The sequence below is a fragment of the Thamnophis elegans genome, chromosome 3 (genome assembly GCF_009769535.1).
Source record: "Thamnophis elegans isolate rThaEle1 chromosome 3, rThaEle1.pri, whole genome shotgun sequence".
NCBI lineage: Eukaryota > Metazoa > Chordata > Lepidosauria > Squamata > Colubridae > Thamnophis > Thamnophis elegans.
The window spans coordinates 35,826,489-35,850,269 of NC_045543.1; the positions used below are offsets into that span (position 1 = coordinate 35,826,489).

The 23,781-nt window shown below is 41.3% G+C and overlaps 1 protein-coding gene across 1 annotated transcript in view; it reads left to right on the forward strand.

Moving 5' to 3' along the window:
• Positions 1 to 208: 208 nt before the first annotated feature.
• The window catches only part of TRPM8 (transient receptor potential cation channel subfamily M member 8), a 175,729-nt gene continuing 152,156 nt past the window's right edge, over positions 209 to 23,781 (forward strand). Inside the window, exons 1-7 of the mRNA XM_032213076.1 lie at positions 209 to 503; positions 3,553 to 3,671; positions 14,609 to 14,682; positions 16,493 to 16,649; positions 17,465 to 17,642; positions 19,612 to 19,784; positions 20,625 to 20,799. Of these exons, the coding sequence (XP_032068967.1) occupies positions 209 to 503; positions 3,553 to 3,671; positions 14,609 to 14,682; positions 16,493 to 16,649; positions 17,465 to 17,642; positions 19,612 to 19,784; positions 20,625 to 20,799 (1,171 nt within the window). The remainder of the gene's footprint in view (positions 504 to 3,552; positions 3,672 to 14,608; positions 14,683 to 16,492; positions 16,650 to 17,464; positions 17,643 to 19,611; positions 19,785 to 20,624; positions 20,800 to 23,781) is intronic.

The window sequence follows — 23,781 nt, forward strand, 5'->3', positions numbered from 1 at the left end:
TCCAGGGACATGAAGAACCTCTACTCCAGCCACTAACTGGCATGCTTCTGGCAGGGACTTGAGGATAATGGAATAATGAATAGAAGCGCTGTCACGTTTTCTCCATGAGCATGGCAGTTTGTTTGGAAGAAATGGGGTCTTCTTCCTGTGTGGGGGAATGCATATGTATGTTTGCCTTGCTACTGGACTGGTACATCTCGTCCCAAAGATGGGTGTTGTTGCTGGGGAACAGGCCTTCCCAGTGCTTCTCATAGGCCATGTGCAGAAAAGAGTGCCACTATTAATCCCACTATTAGTGATCCTGGGGATAGGCACAGCAATTGGGATAGGGGTTGTTGACCTAGCTCAGTCTACAGTGCAGTTTAAGCAGCTGTCAGAAGAGTTCCAACATAGCCTAGGTCAGATCAACCAGACTTTGGTCAAAGTGCAAGACCAGATAGACTCTTTGGCAGCAGTAGTCTTGCAAAATCGACAGGCCCTGGACCTCCTGACAGCTGAGAAAGGTAGTTTGTGTTTGTTTTTAGGAGAAGAATGCTGTTTCTATATAAATAAATCAGGAGTGGTCAGAGAAGCTGCAAAGAATCTGCAAGACAGAGCATCCCAGATTGGACAGAGATTAGTAAGGACAATCATGGTTTTCATGGTTGCCAAGCACAGTCTGGGTCAAACAGCTGTTGTTCCTTTTGTTGTGTGGGATAGCAGGACTAGCCTTCGTCCCCTGTATGATCAGACAACTGGGTACGAGGTCAATAAAGCAAATAAGGATTGAAAAAGAATTGATAGTCTTAGGGGGACCTTTGGGAAGTAGGCCTTCCCAAGGTCCTTGAGGGAGGAATGAAGGATCAGATGATGGAATGTATGTACAGATGAAGCCCTGGGAATCAGAGGAACGGTCATATTTGGCGATAGGACTCAGGTGTGGATGGAATGGACATGAGGGTGAAGAATATGAATTCCGATAAAACATTTTCTCTTGTCTTTATTTCTTTGCCATGACAATTAAGAGCTTTGCTCCTTTTCTGTCTCTCTCTCACTGAGGAGGGAGCAGTGGAGTAATGGGGTGGTTGCTGCCTCAGACAAAAGTTTTAAACTGCTTTCACTTTTCTCTGCAGAAGGAGGGGGTTGCGGGGGAGCTGCCTCAGATAAAACTTTCTATTCTTTTATTCTGCTCTGCAATAGGAAAGGGACTGCATATTAACAGTGAGACAGATGTTAGCACCTTAAAACCACTAGCCAAGTTATTAGGAACAAGAATAGCTTGTTAATAAGAAAAATCCCAAAACCCACAGAGCTGGCACACTTTGCAAGAGACCGGTGACCTACGGTGAAAAACAAGTGACGTGACATTTAGCTATTTAACATAACAAGTGTAAGGGTTTAGGGGGGCTGAAATCCAAATAACCAATCAATATTATCAGTTATGCATGCATTATTAGGGGAAGAGCAAAGGGTTGAATGCGACCATCCCTTGACTATAAAAACTGCTGTAAGATTCTAATCTTGGCCCTTGGTTAGCTTTTCAAAACCAGGGTCCTTATACCTTGGTACCAAAATAAAAGTATAATTCTGTATCACACCTTATGTCCAGTGACTTATTGGCTTCGACACTAAGCAAGAGTCCAGGTTTGGGGACAACAATAGGCTATAAATGAAAAACACTGACCTGATTGTGGGAGATATCATGTCAGTATTCAATATATCATTTATGTAGATTAGGTGTAGATTGCCTTCCCTGTTCATTGATTTGTGATTAGAAATAGCAGCTTTTCAGGGATAAAATGTATTTGGGATCAATATATTTCCTACAAAATCTACAGGTAGTTTAGCTTTATATTTCAGATAATCAGTGTTATAGCAGGAAAAAATTCAACATACAAATTTAATTTACTTTAAATTAAATCACAGCAATCTTCTACTTAACAAATTAAATAAGAATGGTTTTTCATTCCTTTCAACACTATAAACATTCAACTGCCAATACATTCAACTGCCTCATTACAATCCAGTTGCATTTTTTTTGTTTTTTCCTCACCTTCTTCAGCTTCTCTCCCTGCTAAGAGATAAAATGAGACAGCTCTAAAGGAGGAGCTTGGAGATGAGAGGCATCTCAAAACTCCTCTGTTGCAGACATTACTTTTCCAAGGCAAACACTCGGTAGCATAGGACTGTACTGTAGTAACTAAGGTACGTTAGATGGTGGAGTTTTTTTTTTCTTCCTTGGGCTTTATCCAAGCTTTTTGGTTGTGTCAGTATTAGTTTGGTTTAAATCCTGCATAATAATCTTTAATAGCCTTCATATGAACATTTTTGGTAGAACTTCTAGATAAATGTTATAGGCTTTTTCTATGGCTTTGTATAGTTAACTTTAAAATAAATCTAGATAATAAGGATAAAGCAATGTTTAAATAATGTTTGTATTACAGTATTCCTTCTGCTATCACAGAACGATTAAAAACAAAACCAATGCAATAAGCCTTTTTAACATTTTCAAAAATAAATTATTTTATACCTTGTTATTAGAAAAATGGTATAATATATATTTATAATAATAATATTATAATAATATTCCAACATATTCTGCAGGGAGGAAAAACAATAAATACCTAACCTGAATTGGAAAATTATTTTGGCCTGACCTAGGATGGATAGCAAAGTACTGTAATTGTATGAAAATATATAATAAACAATTAAGTTGTTATTAAATCACCTTTGAGTTAAAGATATGATGAAGGACTGAACATGCTGATCTTTACTACTACAGCATGATCTGCATTACTAGAATGATTTAAGTTAATTGAAGTATCAATGAGCTCCTTTTCATTTAGAAATAGGATGTTTGATCTACTTTAAAGCACTGTAATAAGGATTTGCTGTAAAAATATTTCTCCATCTTTTGAAATGCAATTTTTCCATTGAAATGTCTATACAAATATATTTTGTTCTTTCAGGAACATACAGGCTTATCTTAACTCTTCTCCTCTTCCTATATATTCAAGTGTGCTGTTTACCGTTTAATTTTATTAAGTGTGCTGTGTGTTAAAATCCAGTTAAAATTTATTTATTGTTTAAGAAATAGTTTTCAAAAACTGTTCTGGCTATGTTTTTTGGCTTTTTAACAAAGGCTAGTCAATTAAGATTACATTTTGCCAGAAACCAGCAGAACACTTCTTGAAATGAGAAACTGTACATTGGATTTAAATGGGTTGCATGTAACTAGTAAAAGTAATTTTATTACCCTAATGTTGCAAGTCTGTAAAGCTCCAATGATAGAAGTGAAATATATGCAGTGCATGATTTTGTATTAGTCAAAAACTGGAGACAGTGCAATCACTTTCAAGTATTCCAAAAACTCTTAATATATTACCCAACTGGGGTGGTTGGGCAGCTCCATCCACCTACCTTGTTGTGGCGGCATTCAAAAGAAATAAGATATCCCCCCCTCCCAAATAGATATCCTAGTGCTTATTTCAGAGCCTAAAGAAAATAAGATCGGGTCTTATTTTCAGGGAAACATGGTAGCAAGAAATATAAATCTACTTTTCTTCTTAATAGGTATCACTACTCTGGATTTAACAGACATCATGAAAGGCAGAAATAATAGTATCCTGGAGAGCTCAAGAAGTCTTTATTCCAGTATCTCTCGGAGCATGGATCTATCATACAGTGAAACTGTAAGTGAACAATAAAACTAGTTTTATACAAATAATATTCATAAAATCCCTACAGACACATTGGCCAATGTTAAATGTAATTATCATGTGGAGAGAATATATATATATATATATATATATATATATATATATATATATATATATGTGTGTGTGTGTGTGTGTGTGTGTGTGTGTGTGTGTGTGTGTGTGTGTGTACCCACAAAAAAGGCAACAGTAAAAATATTGGGTTTCTGTCTGGATGGTCTCTTGTGACGAGCCGATGGACAGAGAATGGAAGTAGTGAACTTCCTCCCATATTTCGGCATACCGGGGGTTGTAACTCTAAATAGATACCTATCACCCCGGCTCAGCTGATAAGGAGTCGAACTCTGTGGCGTAGTGGTTAACACATCTGCCTAAGATGCAATACAGCACAGGTTCGAATCCCAGTAAGGGTATGGCTAGCTGATGAGAGCTAAATAGCTTGAAATAGATCTATACTAGTCTCCCTTTATTTATTTATCAGCACAAATACAACACAAATGTAACAAAAAAGGCAACAGTAAAAATATTGGGTTTCTGTCTGGATGGTCTCTTGTGACGAGCCGATGGACAGAGAATGTAAGTAGTGAACATCCTCCCATATTTGAGCATACCGGGGGTTGTAACTATGTGTGTGTGTGTGTGTGTGTGTGTGTATGCTGGTTCGAATCCCAGTAAGGGTACAGCTAGCTGATGACAGCTAAATAGCCTGAAATAGATCTATACTAGTCTCCTTTTATTTATTTATCAGCACAAATGCAACACAAAAATGGTTTTCTGCCTGGAAGGTTCCTACGGTGGAGCTGAAAGGCAAAAGGGAAGCAGTATGCTCCCTCCCATATTTGGCTGGTTGTAAACAGCAGAGAGGTGACACGAGGCTGGATCCAGGCGGTTGTTACCGCCTCCCTACGGGAGGGGGTCTTTCCCCCCGCTTTAAAGGCGGCGGTGGTAAGACCCCTCCTGAAGAAACCATCCTTGGATCCAGCCGCTTTAAACAACTATTGTCCAGTCTCCAACCTCCCCTTTGTGGGGAAGGTTGTTGAGAAGGTGGTGGCCTTTCAGCTCCAGCGGTCCTTGGAGGAAGCCAGTTATCTCGATCCGTTCCAGTCCGGCTTCAGACCTGGCTACAGCACAGAAACCGCTTTGGTCGCGTTGACTGATGATCTCTGGAGAGCCAGGGATGGAGGCCATGCCTCCATCCTGGTGCTCCTTGACCTCTCGGCGGCTTTCGATACCATCGACCATGGTATCCTTCTGCGACGACTGCGGGAGGTGGGAGTGGGAGGCACTGTTTTACGGTGGTTCTCCTCTTACCTCTCGGACAGGTCGCAGTCGGTGTTAGTCGGAGGGCAGAGATCGACCCCTAGGCCCCTAACGCATGGGGTGCCGCAGGGTTCGGTCCTGTCCCCCCTTCTTTTCAACATCTACATGAAACCGCTGGGTGAGATCATCCGACGGCATGGGATAAAATACCATCAGTATGCGGACGATACTCAGTTGTATCTGTCCGCCCCGTGCCAACTCAATGAAGCGATGGACGTGATGAGCCAGGGTCTTGAGGCTGTTAGAGACTGGATGGGGGTTAACAAGCTTGTGCTCAATCCAGAAAAGACCGAGTGGCTGTTGTGCTTCCCTCCCACAAATTGGCCAAGTGTTCCATCTCTCAGGCTGGGGGGTCAAATTGTACGCCCCTCAGATAGGGTTCGCAACTTGGGAGTCCTCCTGGATCCTCAGCTGACTCTTGAACACCATTTGTCAGCTGTAACCAGGGGGGCATTTGCCCAGGTTCGCCTGGTGCACCAGTTGCGTCCCTACCTGAACCGGGAGGCCCTCACAACAGTCACTCGTGCCCTTGTGACCTCTAGGCTGGAGTATTGCAATGTGCTCTACATGGGGCTGCCCTTGAAGAGTATTCGGCAACTTCAGCTGGTCCAGAATGCGGCCGCGCGAGCGATCATGGGTGTGCCTCGATTCACCCACGTAACACCTATCCTCCGCGAGCTGCACTGGCTGCCTGTTGATCTCCGGGTGCGCTTCAAGATGCTACTTGTCACCTACAAAGCCCTTCATGGTATTGGATCTGGGTACTTGAGAGACCGCCTACTGCCAATTACCTCCACTAGACCGATAAGATCGCATAGATTAGGCCTCCTCCGAATTCCATCAGCCAGCCAGTGTAGACTGGCAACTACCTGGAGGGGAGCCTTCTCGGTGGCTGCTCCGACCCTCTGGAACGAACTCCCCGTGGAGATTCGGACCCTCACCTCCCTCCAGACCTTCCACGCCGCCCTTAAAATCTGGCTGTCCCGGCTGGCCTGGGGTTAAGACTCTAACCCACACTCGAATTGTATGACTGTTGAGTTTTAAATAATGTAGTGTCTTTATGTTGTAAATTGTTTGTCTTTCCCCTCCCCTTTTGAACTGTGAGCCGCCCTGAGTCCCCCCAGGGAAAAGGGTGGCATACAAATAAAGTGACTAAATGACTAAATGACTAAATATTTGGGCATACAAGGTGCTTTGACATAACACACGTAGACACACATATATACATACACACACACATGCACACTGTAAGGGCTCCTCTCCTAACTTAAGAAAGTGAAGACTCTTGAAAATGATTATTTCAAAAGGAACCTTTAATTAAGAAAAATGGAAATCATTAGAGGCAAAGCAACATCTGAATCCCTTTAGGCAATGCAGGTAGAATTAAACAGTAGTGACCCCTCCCATGCAAATTCTAACCAATACACAAGTGTAAAGATGTTTCCTTTATCAACTGTCCTAAGAGCCGAATAAACATACATTCCCATGACTATCTTCTGTTAGATATTAAAGTAAAATACCCCAACAGCCATCATAAACATTCCCCAAATGATGGTGGGATCTCCGGCCTTTCGGCGCCAGGAAACCAGTTGTAAAATGTCAGTTGTCACAGGCATTGCCAATAAATTGACTCCAAGCCCCCCCCCCTCCCAATTGAATGGCAGTATCACTTTTAGGGATCTGACATGCTGCCGTTCTTTAGAAAAAGGAGAGATCCACCTGTGAAAAGATAGAAACAAAAATTCCATCATAGTATTTTAACAAGGTTTGTCAGGGTATTGGGAGTGAAATTTATTCAATAGGGTAGGGGCCCTAACATGGTGTTTAGCTACCCATTCATTTTGGGATGAAGGTAAATTCTTCCAAGCAACTGGGTATTGGTTTTTACCCCCTGTGAATCCTAGAGTCCAGGATTTCCTTAATCTCAAAGTGTTGTTCGCCTTCTATTATGATAGGAACAGGTGGTGTAGGTGCAGGTGGTCTGAGTTGTGAGATTACTTCTCGTTTGAGTAAACTAATGTGGAATAATGGGTGGACTTGCCTGAGTGTCTTTGGAAGGAATAATTCTACAGTTACGGGGTTGATGACTCTCATGATAGGGAAAGGTCCGATGAAATTTGGCCCTAATTTCTTTGATGGCTGCAATGACCTCAGGAATTTTGTAGATAAGTATACTCTGTCTCCAACATGGAAAGGTTTGGGTTCTACTCTTTTCTTGTCAGCTTGAATTTTAAAAGCCTTTCTAGCTTCCTGTAAAGCTAATCTAACTACTGGCCATGTGTTTCGTAGCGTGTCTATCCATTCTTTAACTGAGGGGATAGTGGGTTCTTCTGTGGGTAGTTCAGGCATGAGGCTGAAATCTTGGCTTGTTGCTACTCTAAAAGAGGTGAAACCAGTGCTTGAGTGCACAGTGTTATTGAAGGCCACTTCCGCAAAAGGTAAAAGTTTAGTCCAGTTATCCTGTTGAAAATTAATAAAACATCTTAGATATTGTTCGAGAACTGAGTTCAATTTTTCAGTCTGACCGTTAGTGGCCAAATGGTGACTGGAGCTCAATCCTTGGGTGGTGCCAAGTAAGGTCAAAAATGCCCTCCAAATTTTTGAGGTGAATTGGACCCCTCTGTCGGAGATGATTCTCTGTGGGGCTCCATGAAGGCGATAAATGTGTATCAGGAATAACTTGGCTAGACTTTTGGCAGCTGGGATTGTTTGGCAAGGTATAAAATGTGCCTGTTTTGAAAACAGGTCTGTTACAATCCAAATGACAGTATTCCCTGCGCTGTCTGGTAGTTCGACAATAAAATCCATAGCAATCTCCTTCCAGAGTGCTGAAGGTTCAGCCGAGGTGGCGCAGTGGGTAAAGTGCAGTACTGCAGGCCACTTCAGCTGACTGCTAGATCAGCAGTTCAGCGGTTCAAATCTCACCGGCTCAGGGTTGACTCAGCCTTCCATCCTTCCGAGGTGGGTAAAATGAGGACCCTGATTGTTGTTGGGGGCAATATGCTGACTCTGTAAACCGCTTAGAGAGGGCTGAAAGCCCTATGAAGCGGTATATAAAAATCTGCTATTGCTATTGCTATTGCTAGCTACCTTCTGTAACAGTCCTGGGATTTTCCCTTGTCGTCTTTTAGCTGCCACACAAATAGGGCAGCTAGCTACATAGCTCTCTATGTCCTTTTTTAGTGATGGCCACCAAAAGTGCCTTTTTTATTATTATTATTTTTCCCCTTCTACAACACCTTACAGTCATTATATCAACATTATTATGTCATCATACCTGTACATGTATATATCATTTCGCTTCTGTGTTTACACATCTTTATACATCTATTATCGGCTTCATTAATTTTGTTCTTGTTTTGCAGCCATTTGTACCAAATGTTCCAAATTTCATAATATTCTGACTCTTCTTTATCTTTTAATTTTAGTGTTAATTTGTCCATCTCTGCACAATCCAAAAATTTTTGTATCACTAATTCGTCCGAGGGGATATTATTTTGTTTCCAGTATTGGGCAAATGCTATTCTAGCTGTGGTTAGCAATGTGTTAATATGTACTTAATTTTCTTTGTATATTTCCCTTTGATTATTCCCAGCAGAAAGATTTCAGGTTTGCATTTTATTTGTTCTCCTGTAATTTCTTGCACCCATTTCCACATTTTTGTCCAATAATTTTGTGTTTCTGGGCAGGTCCACCATATGTGATAAAATGTCCCTTGCATTTTTTTTACACTTCCAGCAGGTCGATTTCATGTTTGGGTACATTTTAGCCAATCTCGCTGGTGGTAAATGCCAATGATAAAACATTTTGTATGTATTTTCTTTAAATACTGCTGATCGTGTTAGTTTATAATGTGTGTTCCAAATTCTTTCTCTATCCACTAGCTCTATATTGTAACCAAAGTTTTTGGCCCACGCTATCATGCAACCTTTAACTTTTTCTTCTTCTAATGTTACTTGTAATAAATATTTGTAAATTTTCATTATGAATTTATTTTCTGGGCCAATTAAAATTTTATCTATTTGTTGTAATTCTGTGGATATTCCATATTCTTTTACATCTTTTTGTATCTTGATTGTAGTTGGAGATATGGCCACCAACCTATATTTATATTTTGCTCTTTTAATTCCTGATTTGTTTTCAAATTTCCTTGGATGTCTAAAATTTCACTATATCTAACCATTTTTTATAGATCTAGTGTATTGGGATGTGTCATGGCTTCCATAGTGGAAAGACATGTCGGTATTTTCATAGAGTGTTTTTCTCTAATTTTATTCCAGACCTATATCAGTGCATCTCTAATACAGTGTCTGTGAAAGTATTTTTGTTTCTTTTTACCCTCTTCCCATAGGAAAAAATGCCATCCCGTTTGCAAATCGTGGCCCTCTAATGTTAGCATTCTTTTATTTTTTAAATTTATCCAATCCCTGATCCATGTTAGTGCTGCTGCTTTGTAATAAAGCTCCCAGTCAGGTGCTGAAGGATCACTACCATTCTGTTATAGTCCTGGGATTTCCCCTTGGCATCTTTTAGCAGCCACACAAACAGGGCAGCTAACTAGACAGCTCTCTATGTCCTTTTTTTTAGTGATGGCTACCAAAATTGCCTTTTAATGAGGTGTAAAGTTTTCACAAAATCAAAGTGTCCAGCTAATTTGGAGCTGTGGCACCTTACCATTAAGCACAGGCTAGCAGGAAAATACAACTTCCCTCCCACCCAAGCTAAGTTATCTTTCATCAGGCATCTGGATTTGTTGCTCAAAAACCATTCATCGGTGACTAAAGCTTGTTTAAAAGTTTGGGTGGTGTCATTGTCCTTCAGAGGGTCTTATTTTGCCTGGGATCTGGTGGTTACTTTAGCAGCTAGTTGATTGTATTGTATCATGGGTTTGATTATGTCTGGCTTCATACTATTGTGGTTTTTTGGATAGTGCATCTGGCAGAAAATCCCACCCTCCCTAGAAGATATCTGAGCATAAATTCAAACCATTTAAAGTACTGAGCCCATTGTACTTGTTTTGGGGAGAGTTTCCTTGGGGTATTTAGGGCTTCTAAATTTTTATGATCCATCCAGACTGCAAAAGGGATCTTGATCCCCTCTAGGAAATGCCTCCAGGTTAAAAGAGCCCACCGAACTGCATAAGCCTCTTGCTTCCAAATGGCCCAACTTTGCTCAGATTCATTCAATTTTTTGGATGTGTAAACGCATGGTTGTAATTGGTCTTGCTCATTTTTCTGAAGCAGGACAGCTCCTATCGCCACATCGCTAGCATCTGCTTGTATGATGAACCGTTTCTCTGTGTCCGGGTGCTTTAGAATTGGCTCTGCTGAAAACAGCCATTTAAGTTTTTCAAATGCAGCTTGGCATTCCATTGTCCTGTTCAAAGGCTGCTTCGGTTTTGGGTTACCCTCCCCCTTCGTTTTTAAGAGCTTGGTGATGGGGAGAGCAATCTGGGCAAAAGCAGGGATAAACTGGCGGTAAAGGTTGGTGAATCCCAGGAAGCTTTGTAACTGTTTGCGTGTTCTGGGTGGGTCCCAGTCAAGTACCGCCTGTACCTTCGAAGGATCCATTTGTATGCCCTGGTGTGAAATGCAGTAACCTAAGTAATCAATTTTTTCTTGGTGGAATTCACATTTGGAGAGTTTAGCATAAAGTTTGGCAGAGCAAATTTTGTTCAGAACCACCCAGACTAGTTTTACATGTTCTGCCTTGGTCTCAGAATATAACAAAATGCCATCTAAATAAACCAAACAGCCCTTATATAAATGCTCCTGCAACACTTCATTTATTAATTGCATAAACACTGCAGGGGCCCCTTGTAGCCCAAATGGTAGCACTTTGAATTCATAGCATCCAAGAGGGGTGTTAAATGCCATTTTCCATTCATCTCTCTCCTTAAAGCTGATATATATTAGTAGGCCTCCCTTAGATCCAGCTTTGAAAAAATTCTCCCTTTCGCAAGGTGTGCTAGCAAATGTTTCATGTGAGGGAGAGGATACATACTCTCCACACTGACTGAATTCAAGTTTCGAAAATCGATACATGGATGTTTAGAGCCATCTTTTTTCTCTCTAAACAACACTGGGGCTGCAATTTTTGGCTGGGCTGGTTCAAAGAAACCCTTGCTAGGTTTTTCTCAATGAATGTCCTCACTTCTTCCAGCTCCCTCGGAGACATGCTATACATCTTGGGTTTAGGGAGTTTGGCCCTGAGTAGAATTTCTATTGTACAGTCAGTGGAGCGGTGGGGGGGGGGGGAGCTCATCAGATCTTTTTCGCTAAAAACCTCAGCCAAGTCCTTGTATTCTTTGGGTATGCTCTGGGTTGGCACATTGTAAGAGGGTATTGCTGTTTCTTGGTGCTCTGCCCCTTCAGTTTCCTGTTGTGGATTCTCAGCAAAAGTCACATGCATCTGCATTCTTATGGTGTCTTGCTTCCAATTAATTTTGGGGTTCCATTTTTTCAGCCATGCAAGACCCAAAACTAGTGGCAATTCCATGCCCTGTAGAGGCTTAGTGGCAAATGAAACTGGCTCCACCCCCCTGCTACTGACCCATCTAGTTGGCAAAAAGCTATGGGGCTCTTCAGCTTCCTTTCATTAATCCTCAACTTCCTTACCAGGGTTGGGCTGATCAAATAGCAGGCGCACCCTGAATCCACTAAAGCAGAGATTTTTATCCCCCTCTCCCAGTTGGGGATAAACAGGGGGCGGGTAAGCAGTTTAATTGGTTTGCTTACCAGTGGTTTGTCCTCTGGATTGCTCCTGAATGAGTATGGTTCCTCTTCCCAAGAAGCCGGGGCTTCCTCCTCAAAGAGGGGAGGGGTGGAGATTCTATGATCTCCCTGCTCTTCAGGGCCATTTCCTTCCCACGTTGGCCCGGTTTTGTAGGTTTCCCCCCAATGGGTGCTCTGGTTTCCTAGCCGGTGCTTGTGAACAGCATTCTGCAGCTTGGTGCCCCTCTTTTCCACACTTGAAACAGACTGAAGGTTTCAGAGAAGATGCCGTTTGCGGGTTGGAAGGCTCTTGCTTTCATTGGGGTGGGGATTTCTTCCACATTCGCTCCACTCGGTACTGGTTCCTGGCCATGTTGATCTCTGCCTCTTCAGCAGTGAGATACCATTTATGTAGGTGGTTCGGTGCACCTCGGGCCACGTAGGCATTGTAGAGGTCATCACTCAGTCCGTCCTTGAACCAGCTTACCAGGATATCTTCTGGACAGTTCACACAACACGCCAAGTCTCGGAATTCTTCGGTATACTCTGCCACTGGCCGACGTCCCTGCTTCACAACTTTAAAGCAGTCATGTGCTTTGTGGTCTGTGAGGGAGTCTTTGAAATGTCATTGCAAGGCCATCATGAAACGGTCGAAGTCCCGCAGTTCTTGTGCATTGACATCATGTAGTGTCTTCATCCATCTGGCGGTGGCTCCTTCCATGACTAGGGTAACCACTTGCACTTGGGATCCTTGGGTTTGAAAATCATGCCCGTATTCTTGCATGTAGGTGAGCATGTGTGCCAGAAAGAATCCCAATTTTTTCAGGTTCCCATCTAACTTCACCCTAAGGGAAGGAGCTTTTCTGTCTAATTGCAGTTTTCAGGATTGGTTGGGAGCAGCCCCCAATCCATGCCCCAACTGGGGGGAGAGGGTTTGCTGGGTTCCTAGCTGTTGCTGCTGTGCCATCTGCTTGATCAGCAGGGCCCAGAGGGGGGTTAGCTCCCCTGGCATAGTCTAGCAATAGCAATAACAGTTAGACTTATATACCGCTTCATAGGGCTTTCAGCCCTCTCTAAGCAGTTTACAGAGTCAGCATATTGCCCCCATAGTCTGGGTCCTCATTTTACCCACCTCGGAAGTCTGCGGTTGTTGCCCTTCCAACACCTCTTGGTTGCCATTCTGGCTCCCCCCGGAGGTTGAGATTTTCCAAAATCTCCATCACCAACTGGGTTATATGTCTCTTCAGACAATCCTCTCTCAGAGAGGCTTCATTTAGCTCCTCCTGGTCAGAGGGGGCTTCTAGCTCCAATTTCCACCCTGGTTTTTGACTACCTCGGGTAAGAGTGACTCCCCTGGTTCTCCCATCCCAGCCATCTTTCGTCCTGATGCTGATTGACCAACGGGGCTTTTTGGGGTCCTCCAGGCTCACCTCAACCTCTGTGACAGGGTATATGGAGCAGGTCTCTGGTTGGGGGGTGTTGATGTCTCCCTCCAGCAGTCAGCTTCCCCTTGTTCACTGCTGTGCTCAGACATGGTTTGCAGGGTCCCCTCGGTAGAGCAAATGTTGTCTCTCCTAGTTGACTGATTTGCAGATGTTGCTTTATGTAAGGCTCCTCTCCTAACTTAAGAAATTGAAGACTCTTGAAATGGATTATTTCAAAAGGAACCTTTAATTAAGAATAATGGAAACCATTAGAGGCAAAGCAACATCTGAATCCCCTTAGGCACTGCAGGTAGAATTAAAGCAGTAGTGACCCCTCCCATGCAAATTCTAACCAATATACAATGTGAAGATGTTTCCTTTATCAACTGTCCTGAGAGCTGAATAAACATATATTCCCATAGCTATCTTCCATTAGGCATTAAAGTAAAATACCTCACAGAGCCATCATAAACATTCCCCAAAAGGTGGTGGGATCTCTGGCCTTTCAGCGCCAGGAAACCAGTTGTAAAATGTCAGTTGTCGCAGGCTTTGCCAATAAATTGACTCCAAGGCACCCCCCCCTCACAATTGAATGGCAGTATCACTTTTAGGGATCTGACACACACACACACACACACACACACACACTACTATGTAAATATTTTAAACAACTGGGCAAAAATGCTGTAAATTAAGAATGCTTTCAGAAGTATTAATAGTTTATTTTTATCAATTAATAAAATGGAAAGTAAATGAACAAAAGAGAAATCCAAATCAAAGCAATATTTGGAGCTTTAAACTCTTAGAATGCTGCAGTAAAATATCTTCCTGTAATTAAAAATGGAACTGAGTCTACAGATTTGACATTGTTAGATGAACACTATAGTATACTAGTTCTCTAAGCAGTCAAAGAAAGGTAATAATTAAAAATGATGAGTTTTGCTGAAGTACTACTAAAAGGCAGGAAAAACAAAGCAAATGAAATAGTCTTCATCAATTCAATTTATACAACATTAGTTTGAAAATGGTCATCCACTAAATGAATCGGAGAGCCAATTTGGGGTAGTTGGTTAAGACATCCAGAAACTAGGATGCTGTGATTTCTAGTCTTTCCTTAGACACAAAGCCAACTAGATTATCTTGGGCTAGTCGTTTCTCTCAGCCCTAGGAAAGAGGCAGTGGTCCACCACTTCCAAAAAACATTGTGAAGAAAAGAACAAGGACTTGTCCAGGCAGTCTCCAAGAAGCAGACAAGACTGAACAGAAGGGGGTGGGGGTGGGGAGAATATACAACATTTGAATACATTGAGGTTTGTTATGCAATCATATGCAGTAATGATTATTGAATGCTTTTTAAGAGTAAAAAATAATATTAATTGCTTAAAGGAAGATTATTAATTATTTTTAATTGTGTACACCTGGGTTTCACTAAGGCTTTTAAATCTTACTTCCAAAGGATTTGGCACACTTTATTCAAGAGAACTTTAAGAAGAGAGAGTGTGTGTTTTTCACTAAAGATGCCAAGTCCAAGTAAGTAAATATTTATATATCATATAGATATTATAGAGTTTCAGAGAAATGGCACTGAAACTTCTCTTCTTTGAAATAGAATACAGAATCACCAAGTACAAGTAATCCTCGACCTATGACCACTACTGAGCCCAACATTTCTGTTGTTAAGTAAAACATTTGTTAAGTTAGTTTTGTTCCATTTTACGACCTTTCTTGTCACAGTTGTTAAGTGAATCACTACAGTGGATAAGCCAGTAACCCAGATGTTAAATCTGGCTTCCCCATTGTCTTCGCTTGTCAGAAGTGTGCCAAAGGGAATCATGTGATCCTGGGACACTGCAACTATCATAAATATGAACCAGTTGCCAAGCATCTGAATTTTGATCATGTGATCATGGGGATGCTGCAAAGGTCATAACTCTGAAAAATGGCATAAGTCTCATTTTTCAGTGCCATTGTAATTTTGAATGGTCACTAAATGAACTCTGGTAAGTCATGGATTACCTGTCAAGGCAATGGGAGCATATTTAGGCCTTATCCAGAGATGGGATTCAGCTGGTTTGTACCGATTTGGGCAAACCAGTTGTTAAGATTCAGTGCAGTTTGGCGAACCAGCAAATCCCACCACTGGATGGCCCCGCCCACACCACACCATTTATCCTATCTCACCTTGCCTGCCTTGGCCAGTGACTAGAGTCACAGCCATGCCCATCTACTCTCTGGCTCCTTCACTCGCTTGCCCAGACCACATGGCGCAGCTGATCTCCTCACCCAATCTGTTCACCATGGCTGCCCATGAAGGTAAGGTGCTCAGCCGAAGGCCCACATCTGGGTGGGCACGGCGAGGTTCGGCCACCTTTCGGACCTGTCTCTTTCCATTCTTCTGCCCGCTTATCTCCCTCTCACCCTTCATCTCGGGTCAGGGGACATGCCAGTCCCTGGCTCTGGCCTTCCTTGGGGCCTCCGCCCGCATGCCGCCCACTCACCCCAGGTTGTGGGACACAGCTGTTCCTGGCACTAACCTTCCCTGGGGCCTTCCCAGGCGCAAGAAACCTCCACTCTTTGCCGGTGCAAGAAGCCTCCAGTGGCTGCTGCTGGCTCGGTTCTGGCTGGCAAAGAGATGGCAGCTGGAGGCTGTTCGCGCCACCAAAGAGACAGCAGCTGCAGGTCCCTCGCAACAAAAAAGAGCAGGAGCTACAGGCTTCTTGTGCTGAAAAAGACCAGCAGCTTCAGGCTTCTCGTGCCAAAAAAAGAGCGGCAGCTACAGGCCAATATCTCGGGGCGTGGCTTCAAAAAATAGTTGCATTTTGAGTCAGATGTGAATTGCTTTCTGTGAGGGACTTAAAAGGTTCAATATGAACCTTCAGTTTGAACTGATTATATTTCATGGATGAAAATGCTAGTCCAAGATTATATGCCTGTTCAAATATACTGTTACCTTTTTTTTCAAGTTTGGTAAATGGAATTGTTCTTTTCTTCTCTTTAAAATATTGTGTAAAGCTCTAAGACCCACTGTTACTATCTTAGTCATTCAAGAGTCTCACAATAGAAGTGTTCTAGTAGAGACTAAGGTTCAGTCTATCAGGGATACTTTCAATTTAGATTCCTGCTATAAGAAGAGTATTGGCCTAGATTGTTTAGGATTTTATGTTGTCATTGGATTGTTAAAGGTGGGAATTATTTTTACTGCTGTACAATTCATAATGTGTAATGCTAAAATTTTGCATTTTTCCCTAAGTATTTGAAAGCTAAATAAAATGTTTATTATACCCTTGTAAAAAACAAACTCCTTTTGATTAAAGGTTTTTACATATGTATATGTTTATAGTGACAACCAATGTAAATGTGGATATTTGAAATCACAACACGTGGAAGAGATGCAGATTAACGATAATGAGAAATGGAATTATAAGAAACATACTAAAGAATTCCCAACTGATGCTTTTGGAGACATTAAATTTGAAAATTTGGGTAAGACAGGAAAGGTAAGTTAATCACCTGCATTTTTTTTTGGTGTGTTTTCTTTTTATATCAGCCTTTGAATGACACAATTTTAAGAGAGATTGGATTGATACTATATGCACACACTCATAAGCAGCATTTTATTTGTTTATTCAATTTCTGTAGCTGCCCAAAGCCAAGTAACTGAGTTCCAAACCTGGGTTTTAAATGTTAAGCCAAGTTTTAATGCTTTGCAAAAAGCCAGCAGGGTCCAAGGGGGAGATCTATAAGGTGGGGCTACAGAAACTTCTTTCCACCAGTCAACGTTCTTTGGCTGACAGAATCTGCAGCATGCCCAATCTATTGGATCGACTTGGACAGGTAGAAACTCTCAGTAAAATTACAAATACAATTAAAATACTCTCTTGCAAAAATTACCAAGATTCTTGGAGATTTCTTTTTTCTCATTCTTTTTTTAATTTCTCTCAGTTACATAGTTCGCTTAGCAACAATTTTGCTGGAATCAAGTGGGTCCTAAATGAGGACAGACTGTATAATAAAAAAAGATATTGGAATGTCCATTCAAAATATGGTAGCATGAAAAAATTCCAAATTAGAAAAGCTGTTAAACATTATTTTTCTTTCCCATTAAGATGTTATAAAGGGGCACAAGGAAACATATGCATTGATTATGAACTTATAAAATGAAATTCCGTGTTATATGAAATCTGCATAACAAAGGGATTTTCATAACAGAAGTAAAGGATAGTGTAAACGGGAAGCCACTGACAAAATAAGACATATCTACTTTGAATGAATTGGGGCTTTTCCTGTTGTAACAATTGTTTTTGTTTCTTAGTACATTCGTCTGTCATGTGACACAGACTCTGAAACCCTCTATGACCTAATGACACAACAATGGCATCTAAAAACACCCAACCTCATCATCTCTGTCACAGGTGGAGCAAAAAATTTTGCTTTAAAGCCACGCATACGTAAAATTGTCAGCCGGTTGATTTATATTGCACAGTCCAAAGGTAAAGTAGGCCTTTTTTTCTCAAGTTTGGCCTAGGAAAAAATAAATAAGCTTTACTAGGTTAAATATGGAGCAGAAAAGTACATGAGGCAGATCATACTGTATATGGAGTAAATACTCCAGCCTGTAAAAATAAACTGATTATATCATGACCCGTCAAAACCGCGGTCCACAAAAGCGTGATCGACGAAAGCGTGCATTTGACGTCATCACAGTGCGACAAAAAAAATTAAAAATTGAAATAAAAATAAAATTAAAGCAAGCCGATTCACATAAAGGTAAGGGTTAGGTTAAGGGTTAGGGTTAGGTTAAGGGTTAGGGTTAGGGTTAGGTTAAGGGTTAGGGTTAGGTTTAGAGCGTTAGGGTTACATTTAGCGTTAGGTTAAGAGTTAGCGTTAGGTTTAGCGTTAGGTTAACGGTTAGGTTTAGGGTTAGATTTAGGGTTAGGTTTAGGGTTAGGTTTGGGGCGGTTAGGGTAAGGTTTTCGCTTTATTTTTACATTTTTCTATCACAGCGCGATATTTTCGTCGCGCTGTGATGACGTCAAATGCGCGCTTTCGTCGATCGCGCTTTTGTCGTCCGCGGTTTTGTGGTGGAACCGATTATATTACATTAAAAACTATTTCTGATTAAGCATGCTCAGGTTCCTTGCCTAGACTTTTATTATTTACCAAAATAAGTAAAATTTGGTAGGATACAAGTTACTGTTTTAAATATGTTATTTGTCTACTTTGAGTTTTGAAATCTAGAAGTAGTAGCTGAATGTATACACTGCCTGTCCAAGACACAGAGGGAATTTATTTGCAAATAGTAAAATATTTAAAGGGTAAAGTTTTGTCAACATATCTGTCAGGGTTCCAAATAACAGACCCAAAGTAATCAAAACTTTGAGGCTTAGAGTTTCTTCAAAGTATGAATTAATTAAGAATGTCATATTGGCATAGCTGGTGGTACCCAGAGTTTTCCTCACCCAATCAAAACCACACCATCACATGGCCCAATAAGGTCGTAGTCTCAGCTCCTTGCCCCTATAATACCTGGTAAAGCATCCTTGGCTCCCATGGGAAAGAACCTTATATTGGCTACACAGTCCCCACAGCTATCTCTACCTCCCCTCTCCCACTTCACGTCCCCAGAGCTTCAACAGGCCTGACTGTGGCCCTGAAGATGCTCCTAAAATGGCTTCAGGGCTGACAATATCTGTATCTATCTGTGTCTGTTAAATGGAACATGTTTAACTAGAAAAATATTTCTGAATGGTTTTGCTGATAAAACTTGGGGGAAAGAGATGTCAAACATGTTCTCATGTTTTTTTTTATATCATATAGATAACTTTTCCTTTATTTGTGTTCCCCATACTGTAGTCATATCTTGTTCACCTTGTCATTTAATTTTTCATTCTATTTGTACTGGTTGCTCTTTACTATTTTGCAGTTCCAGGTTTTGCATCCTATTTGATATTAAATGGAACAATATAATTTAGTTTAAATACTACTTTAAACCGCTTTCTAAAACACACAGTGAAATTAAGATAGTTTAAACATCTGATTGGAAGTATATTTGTGGTATGATTCAATTAAAACTATGACATAGGAACCTGTTATGTGATTAGGTATATTATTTATATACTGTATTTCCTTTGAAAAATAATGTGTAATGTATAGACATTTCAATAATTTCATCATGAATCTTGCTGAAAGTAGATTTGAGGTTTTACTTCCATCTATTTCAAATAATTCAGTCATAATCCAAATTTATTACTTGTTGCAAAGTAGAAAATAAAATGAACCCAACCTCCATTTAAGGATATAGAGTACTGAAGCTCTCCTTTCTGCTTGAAATTAACACAGAGCAATCTAAATTTTGTGGATGCTTTATTAGTTTTAAATTGCTGTGAATCCTTGCTAGATTGAGTGGCACATTCATAAATGAATAAACAAATAACGTGTTTGACTTGAAACTCTGTGCAGGAGCCTGGATATTCACTGGAGGTACCCATTATGGACTGATGAAGTATATTGGAGAAGTAGTGCGAGATAATACTATCAGTAGGAACTCGGAAGAGAACGTGATTGCTATTGGCATAGCTCCTTGGGGCATGGTATCTAATCGTGAGAATCTTATCAGAACTTGTGATACTGAGGTACTGAATTTGGTTAATAATTTACATTCAAGATTATTTCAGTCCCAACATTACATAGAGGAGGTTATTTACTCATTTAAATCCATTCTATTGCTGCATGTCTACGCTGATATTTGAAACAAGATTTTAACATTATGTAGTCTATAGTTCTTGAAGCTTGAACAATTATAGATCTTGATTAATTATTAATGAAATGATTGAAAGAATATTGCAAACAATGTATCATTTACAAAACAATAAATTGAGCTGCAAATCATGTGGAAAGTCAAATTAGTCTTAGAAATGAATTATGTAAATTGACAGAATAAAGAAAGGCTAGAATAAAACAAAGATTATGTTCACAGAAAATTTGACTAAGTTATAATTTAGCAAAAAATATTTTAAAAAATGAAAGGAAACTTGCATATTAAAATTGGTGACACAATTTTCAAATGGCTGCTTACAAGAATAGAGTTAATGAGTGAAATGTAAACAAGAGGTCCACTTCTTCATTCCCCCAAACATTGACTCCTACACTCCCCATCCATTTCTTTATGGAGAAATTGTTTTTGCCAATGAAAAAAGGCTGATGTCTAGCATATCTGGTGGAGCATGCATGGGCAACCTCAAGAGAGCCATGCTTGCAGATATTGCAACCAATGCAGCTCTGGTCAGGGTTTGAGATTCCAAAATTTAATGAGCTCAGTTTAGTGTGATTTCTTGTCCAAATGAATTGCATGCATTGTGTTATTAACCATCATTTCTCAAAATTTGAAAAAAGGTTGACAAAGATAATATGTAATGCAAAAAAATAAGATGTTGAAAGGATTTTTATGCCTAAATGTTTTATCTAATTCCCAGACATACTATTCAGCAAGCTACATCATGGATGATCAGAAAAAGGACCTTTTATACTGTTTAGATAATAACCATACTCATCTAATTTTGGTGGATAATGGAACTCATGGGTGTCAAGGCACAGAGACAAAGTTACGCACCCAGTTAGAAAAATATATTTCAGAATGCATTATTCCAGGTCAGTATCTAATAGGGATAATTATTTTAGAATTAAGTATCAATTAACATCAAATGTTATAGTTATTTTTTAGGATGAATACATTCATTTGACTCACATGTAGTTTAGGTTTTTTTTTATTAGAATGTTATATTTAAAAGGCAACTATATGATGTAACAAGTGAATGAATAAATAAATATATTTAAGATAAAAAAATTTCTCTACTGATTATGTTGAACAGTTATTATATAGAATATATGAAAAAATATTTCTGTGTTCACTGTGATTCATGTTGCATGCGTGCTGGCCAGCTAATTTTTGGCCTTGATTTTCAGCTGTTTTTCTCCCTCCGGAGGGAGAAAAATGGCCCAATAGCAACCCATAAGTTTGTTCCTGAACTTCTAGTTTGCATGTTCGGGCATTTTTCACCCTCCTCAGGCTCCTAGAAAGCCTCTGGAGCCTGAGGAGGAAGAAGAATGGACCTACCAGGCTCACCGGAAATCGGAAAATGGGCTGTTTCCAGCCTCTGGAGGGTCTTCGGAGGGCCTCCAGGGGGCGGAGAGGCCGTTTTTGCTCTCCCCAGGCTCCTAGAAAGCTGTGTGTGAATGCGCAGGGCAGAGGGTGGTGGTGGTCATGTGTTCATGTGCTGGAGGCATGGCACTGGGGGGGGCATTAAATTATGGGGGTAGTATGCAAGTGCTTTTGGCACCCGAGGTGAAAAAGGTTTGCCATCACTGTTATAGGCTTTGGGAGTTTTGAGGTAAGGACTTTTTAGATTCTCAGAAACTATATAGAAAATATTCTTGGAATACAAAGAAATATTTAAGATATGGCAAAAATATGGTGACTCAAACTAACCCCTGGCATGTAAATCAAGGGCCCACTAAAGAGAGAAGATGGCAAGGAAGTGACTGGCAGTAGGGAGAAAGCAGAGCTGCTTAACTCATTCTTTGCATCAGTCCAACGTACCCAAAAAACTACTGTAAAAGACAAACTAGAAATAAAAATTAAAATAATCAAGAAAATGGTAAGAGAACACCTATCTGACCTTGATGAATATCTGACCTTGATGAATATAAATCATTCATCTTCTTGATCAGTTTTGTATGGACTCCTCTTAGCAACTCCTTGCTTATAAGATCTCTCATATAATCTTGATGCCCTCTTTCTGTTTCCTTATTCAGCTTGTCTTTGATTGTCATCAGTGTTATCAAAACTTTTGCTAGTGGAATTTCTTTCTTTAAATCCATAGGTTCTTTAATTTTATCTTCTTCTATATCTTGACCTTTGAAATAGATTTCCTCTCCATTTAATTCCTCTTTCTGTATTCTATTCTTTCCCTTCCCTTTTAGGAGGGAGCAAGTTATCCTAAACAGGGTGGCTGGGCGAGATTCTGCAGACGCAATAAGAGCGGAAAAACGTACACATTTTGCCGCCCGTATCGCCACTAAATAAGTCCTAGTGAAGGCTCTTAGTAGTGTTCGGTCAGATTCGGAGTTGCTAGCCCTCCAGCGTCGCTCTAGGCATCTCTTTTGGCGCTTCATCTCCCGGAGTTCCTCGGGGAACCAAGGTGCCCTCCTGGATCCACTGGTGCGGAGAGGCCGCAAAGGCGCAATCCGGTCTAGTGCCTCAGTAGCCACTGTATTCCACGTGGTGACCAAGGACTCTGTCGGATTGTGGGCAAGAGAGTCAGGTATCTCCCCAAGCTCCTTCTGAAATTCCAACGGGTCCATCAGGTGCCTGGGGCGGAACCACTTAATCGGTTCCACCTCCCTGCAGTGCGGGAGTAGCTTCCAAAAATCAAGCCTCAACAGGAAGTGATCTGACCATGACAAGGGGGAGATCTCTATACCCCTTAACTCAAGATCACGTCTCCACTGCCCCAAGAGAAACACTAGGTCAAGCGTGTGTCCCGCTCTATGAGTCGGACCCTGAATTACCTGGGTCAAGTCCATGGTTGTCATGGAAGCCATGAACTCCTGGGCCCCGTCAGAGCGTTCGCCTAGGGACAGCAGGTTGAAGTCCCCCAGTACTATCAGTCTGGGGAACTCAACCGCCAACCCGGCTACTGACTCCAGGAGCGCAGGCAGAGCTGTTGTGATGCAGCTGGGAGGTAGGTACGTCAAAAGCAAGCCCACTTGAACCCCTAGGTCTAACTTCAAGAGAAGGGACTCACACTCTACAGTCTCCGGAGCAGGGATCCTGTGAGGAACTAATGATCCTCAGATAATAATTGCCACTCCCCCACCCCTTCACTGATGTCGTGGTTGGTGGAGCACCTGAAACCCTTCCGGGCACATTTCATGAGAGGGGGACTCCTCCCTCATGGGCCAGCCAGGTTTCAGTAATACATGCCAGGTCTGCCCCCTCATCAAGTATTAAGTCCTGGATGAGGGGAGCTTTATGAATCACAGACCTGGCATTTAGCAACAACAACCTGAGACCAGGGTCATGGCTTCTCTTGCCACCAGGTCCTTGAGTTGAGCTTACAGGGCGACGTAGCGAGCCCTCCTTCCACGGTAATGGCTAGCCCTGTAGCTCCCGTCAAACCTGCCCCTCCCCATCATGACCGGAATGCTCCGGCCCACCCCCATACTACATACTACATATGCAGTAGTACACTTTTCTCAAGTCCAGTTTGGTGAACACCTTGCCTTTAGCCAAGTGGTTCAACATATCCTTCATGAGAGGTAGTGGGTAGGTGTTCTTTACACATATGGCATTTATCCCTCGCAGATCAATGCAGAGATGAACCCCGCCATATTTCTTCTCTTTGAAGAGCACTAGGGCTGCTACTTCTGACTTAGCTGGTTTAATAAAGCCCCACTTCAAATTGACGCCAATGTACTTTCTTAATTCTACCATCTCTTTGAGAGTCATGGAGTACATTTTTGGCTTTGGTAGGGTAGCCCCAAATATGAATTCTATTGCACAATCACTGGGCTGATGAGGGGGGAGATAGTTACAATCTTCCTCACTGAAAACCCCTGACAGGCCCCAGT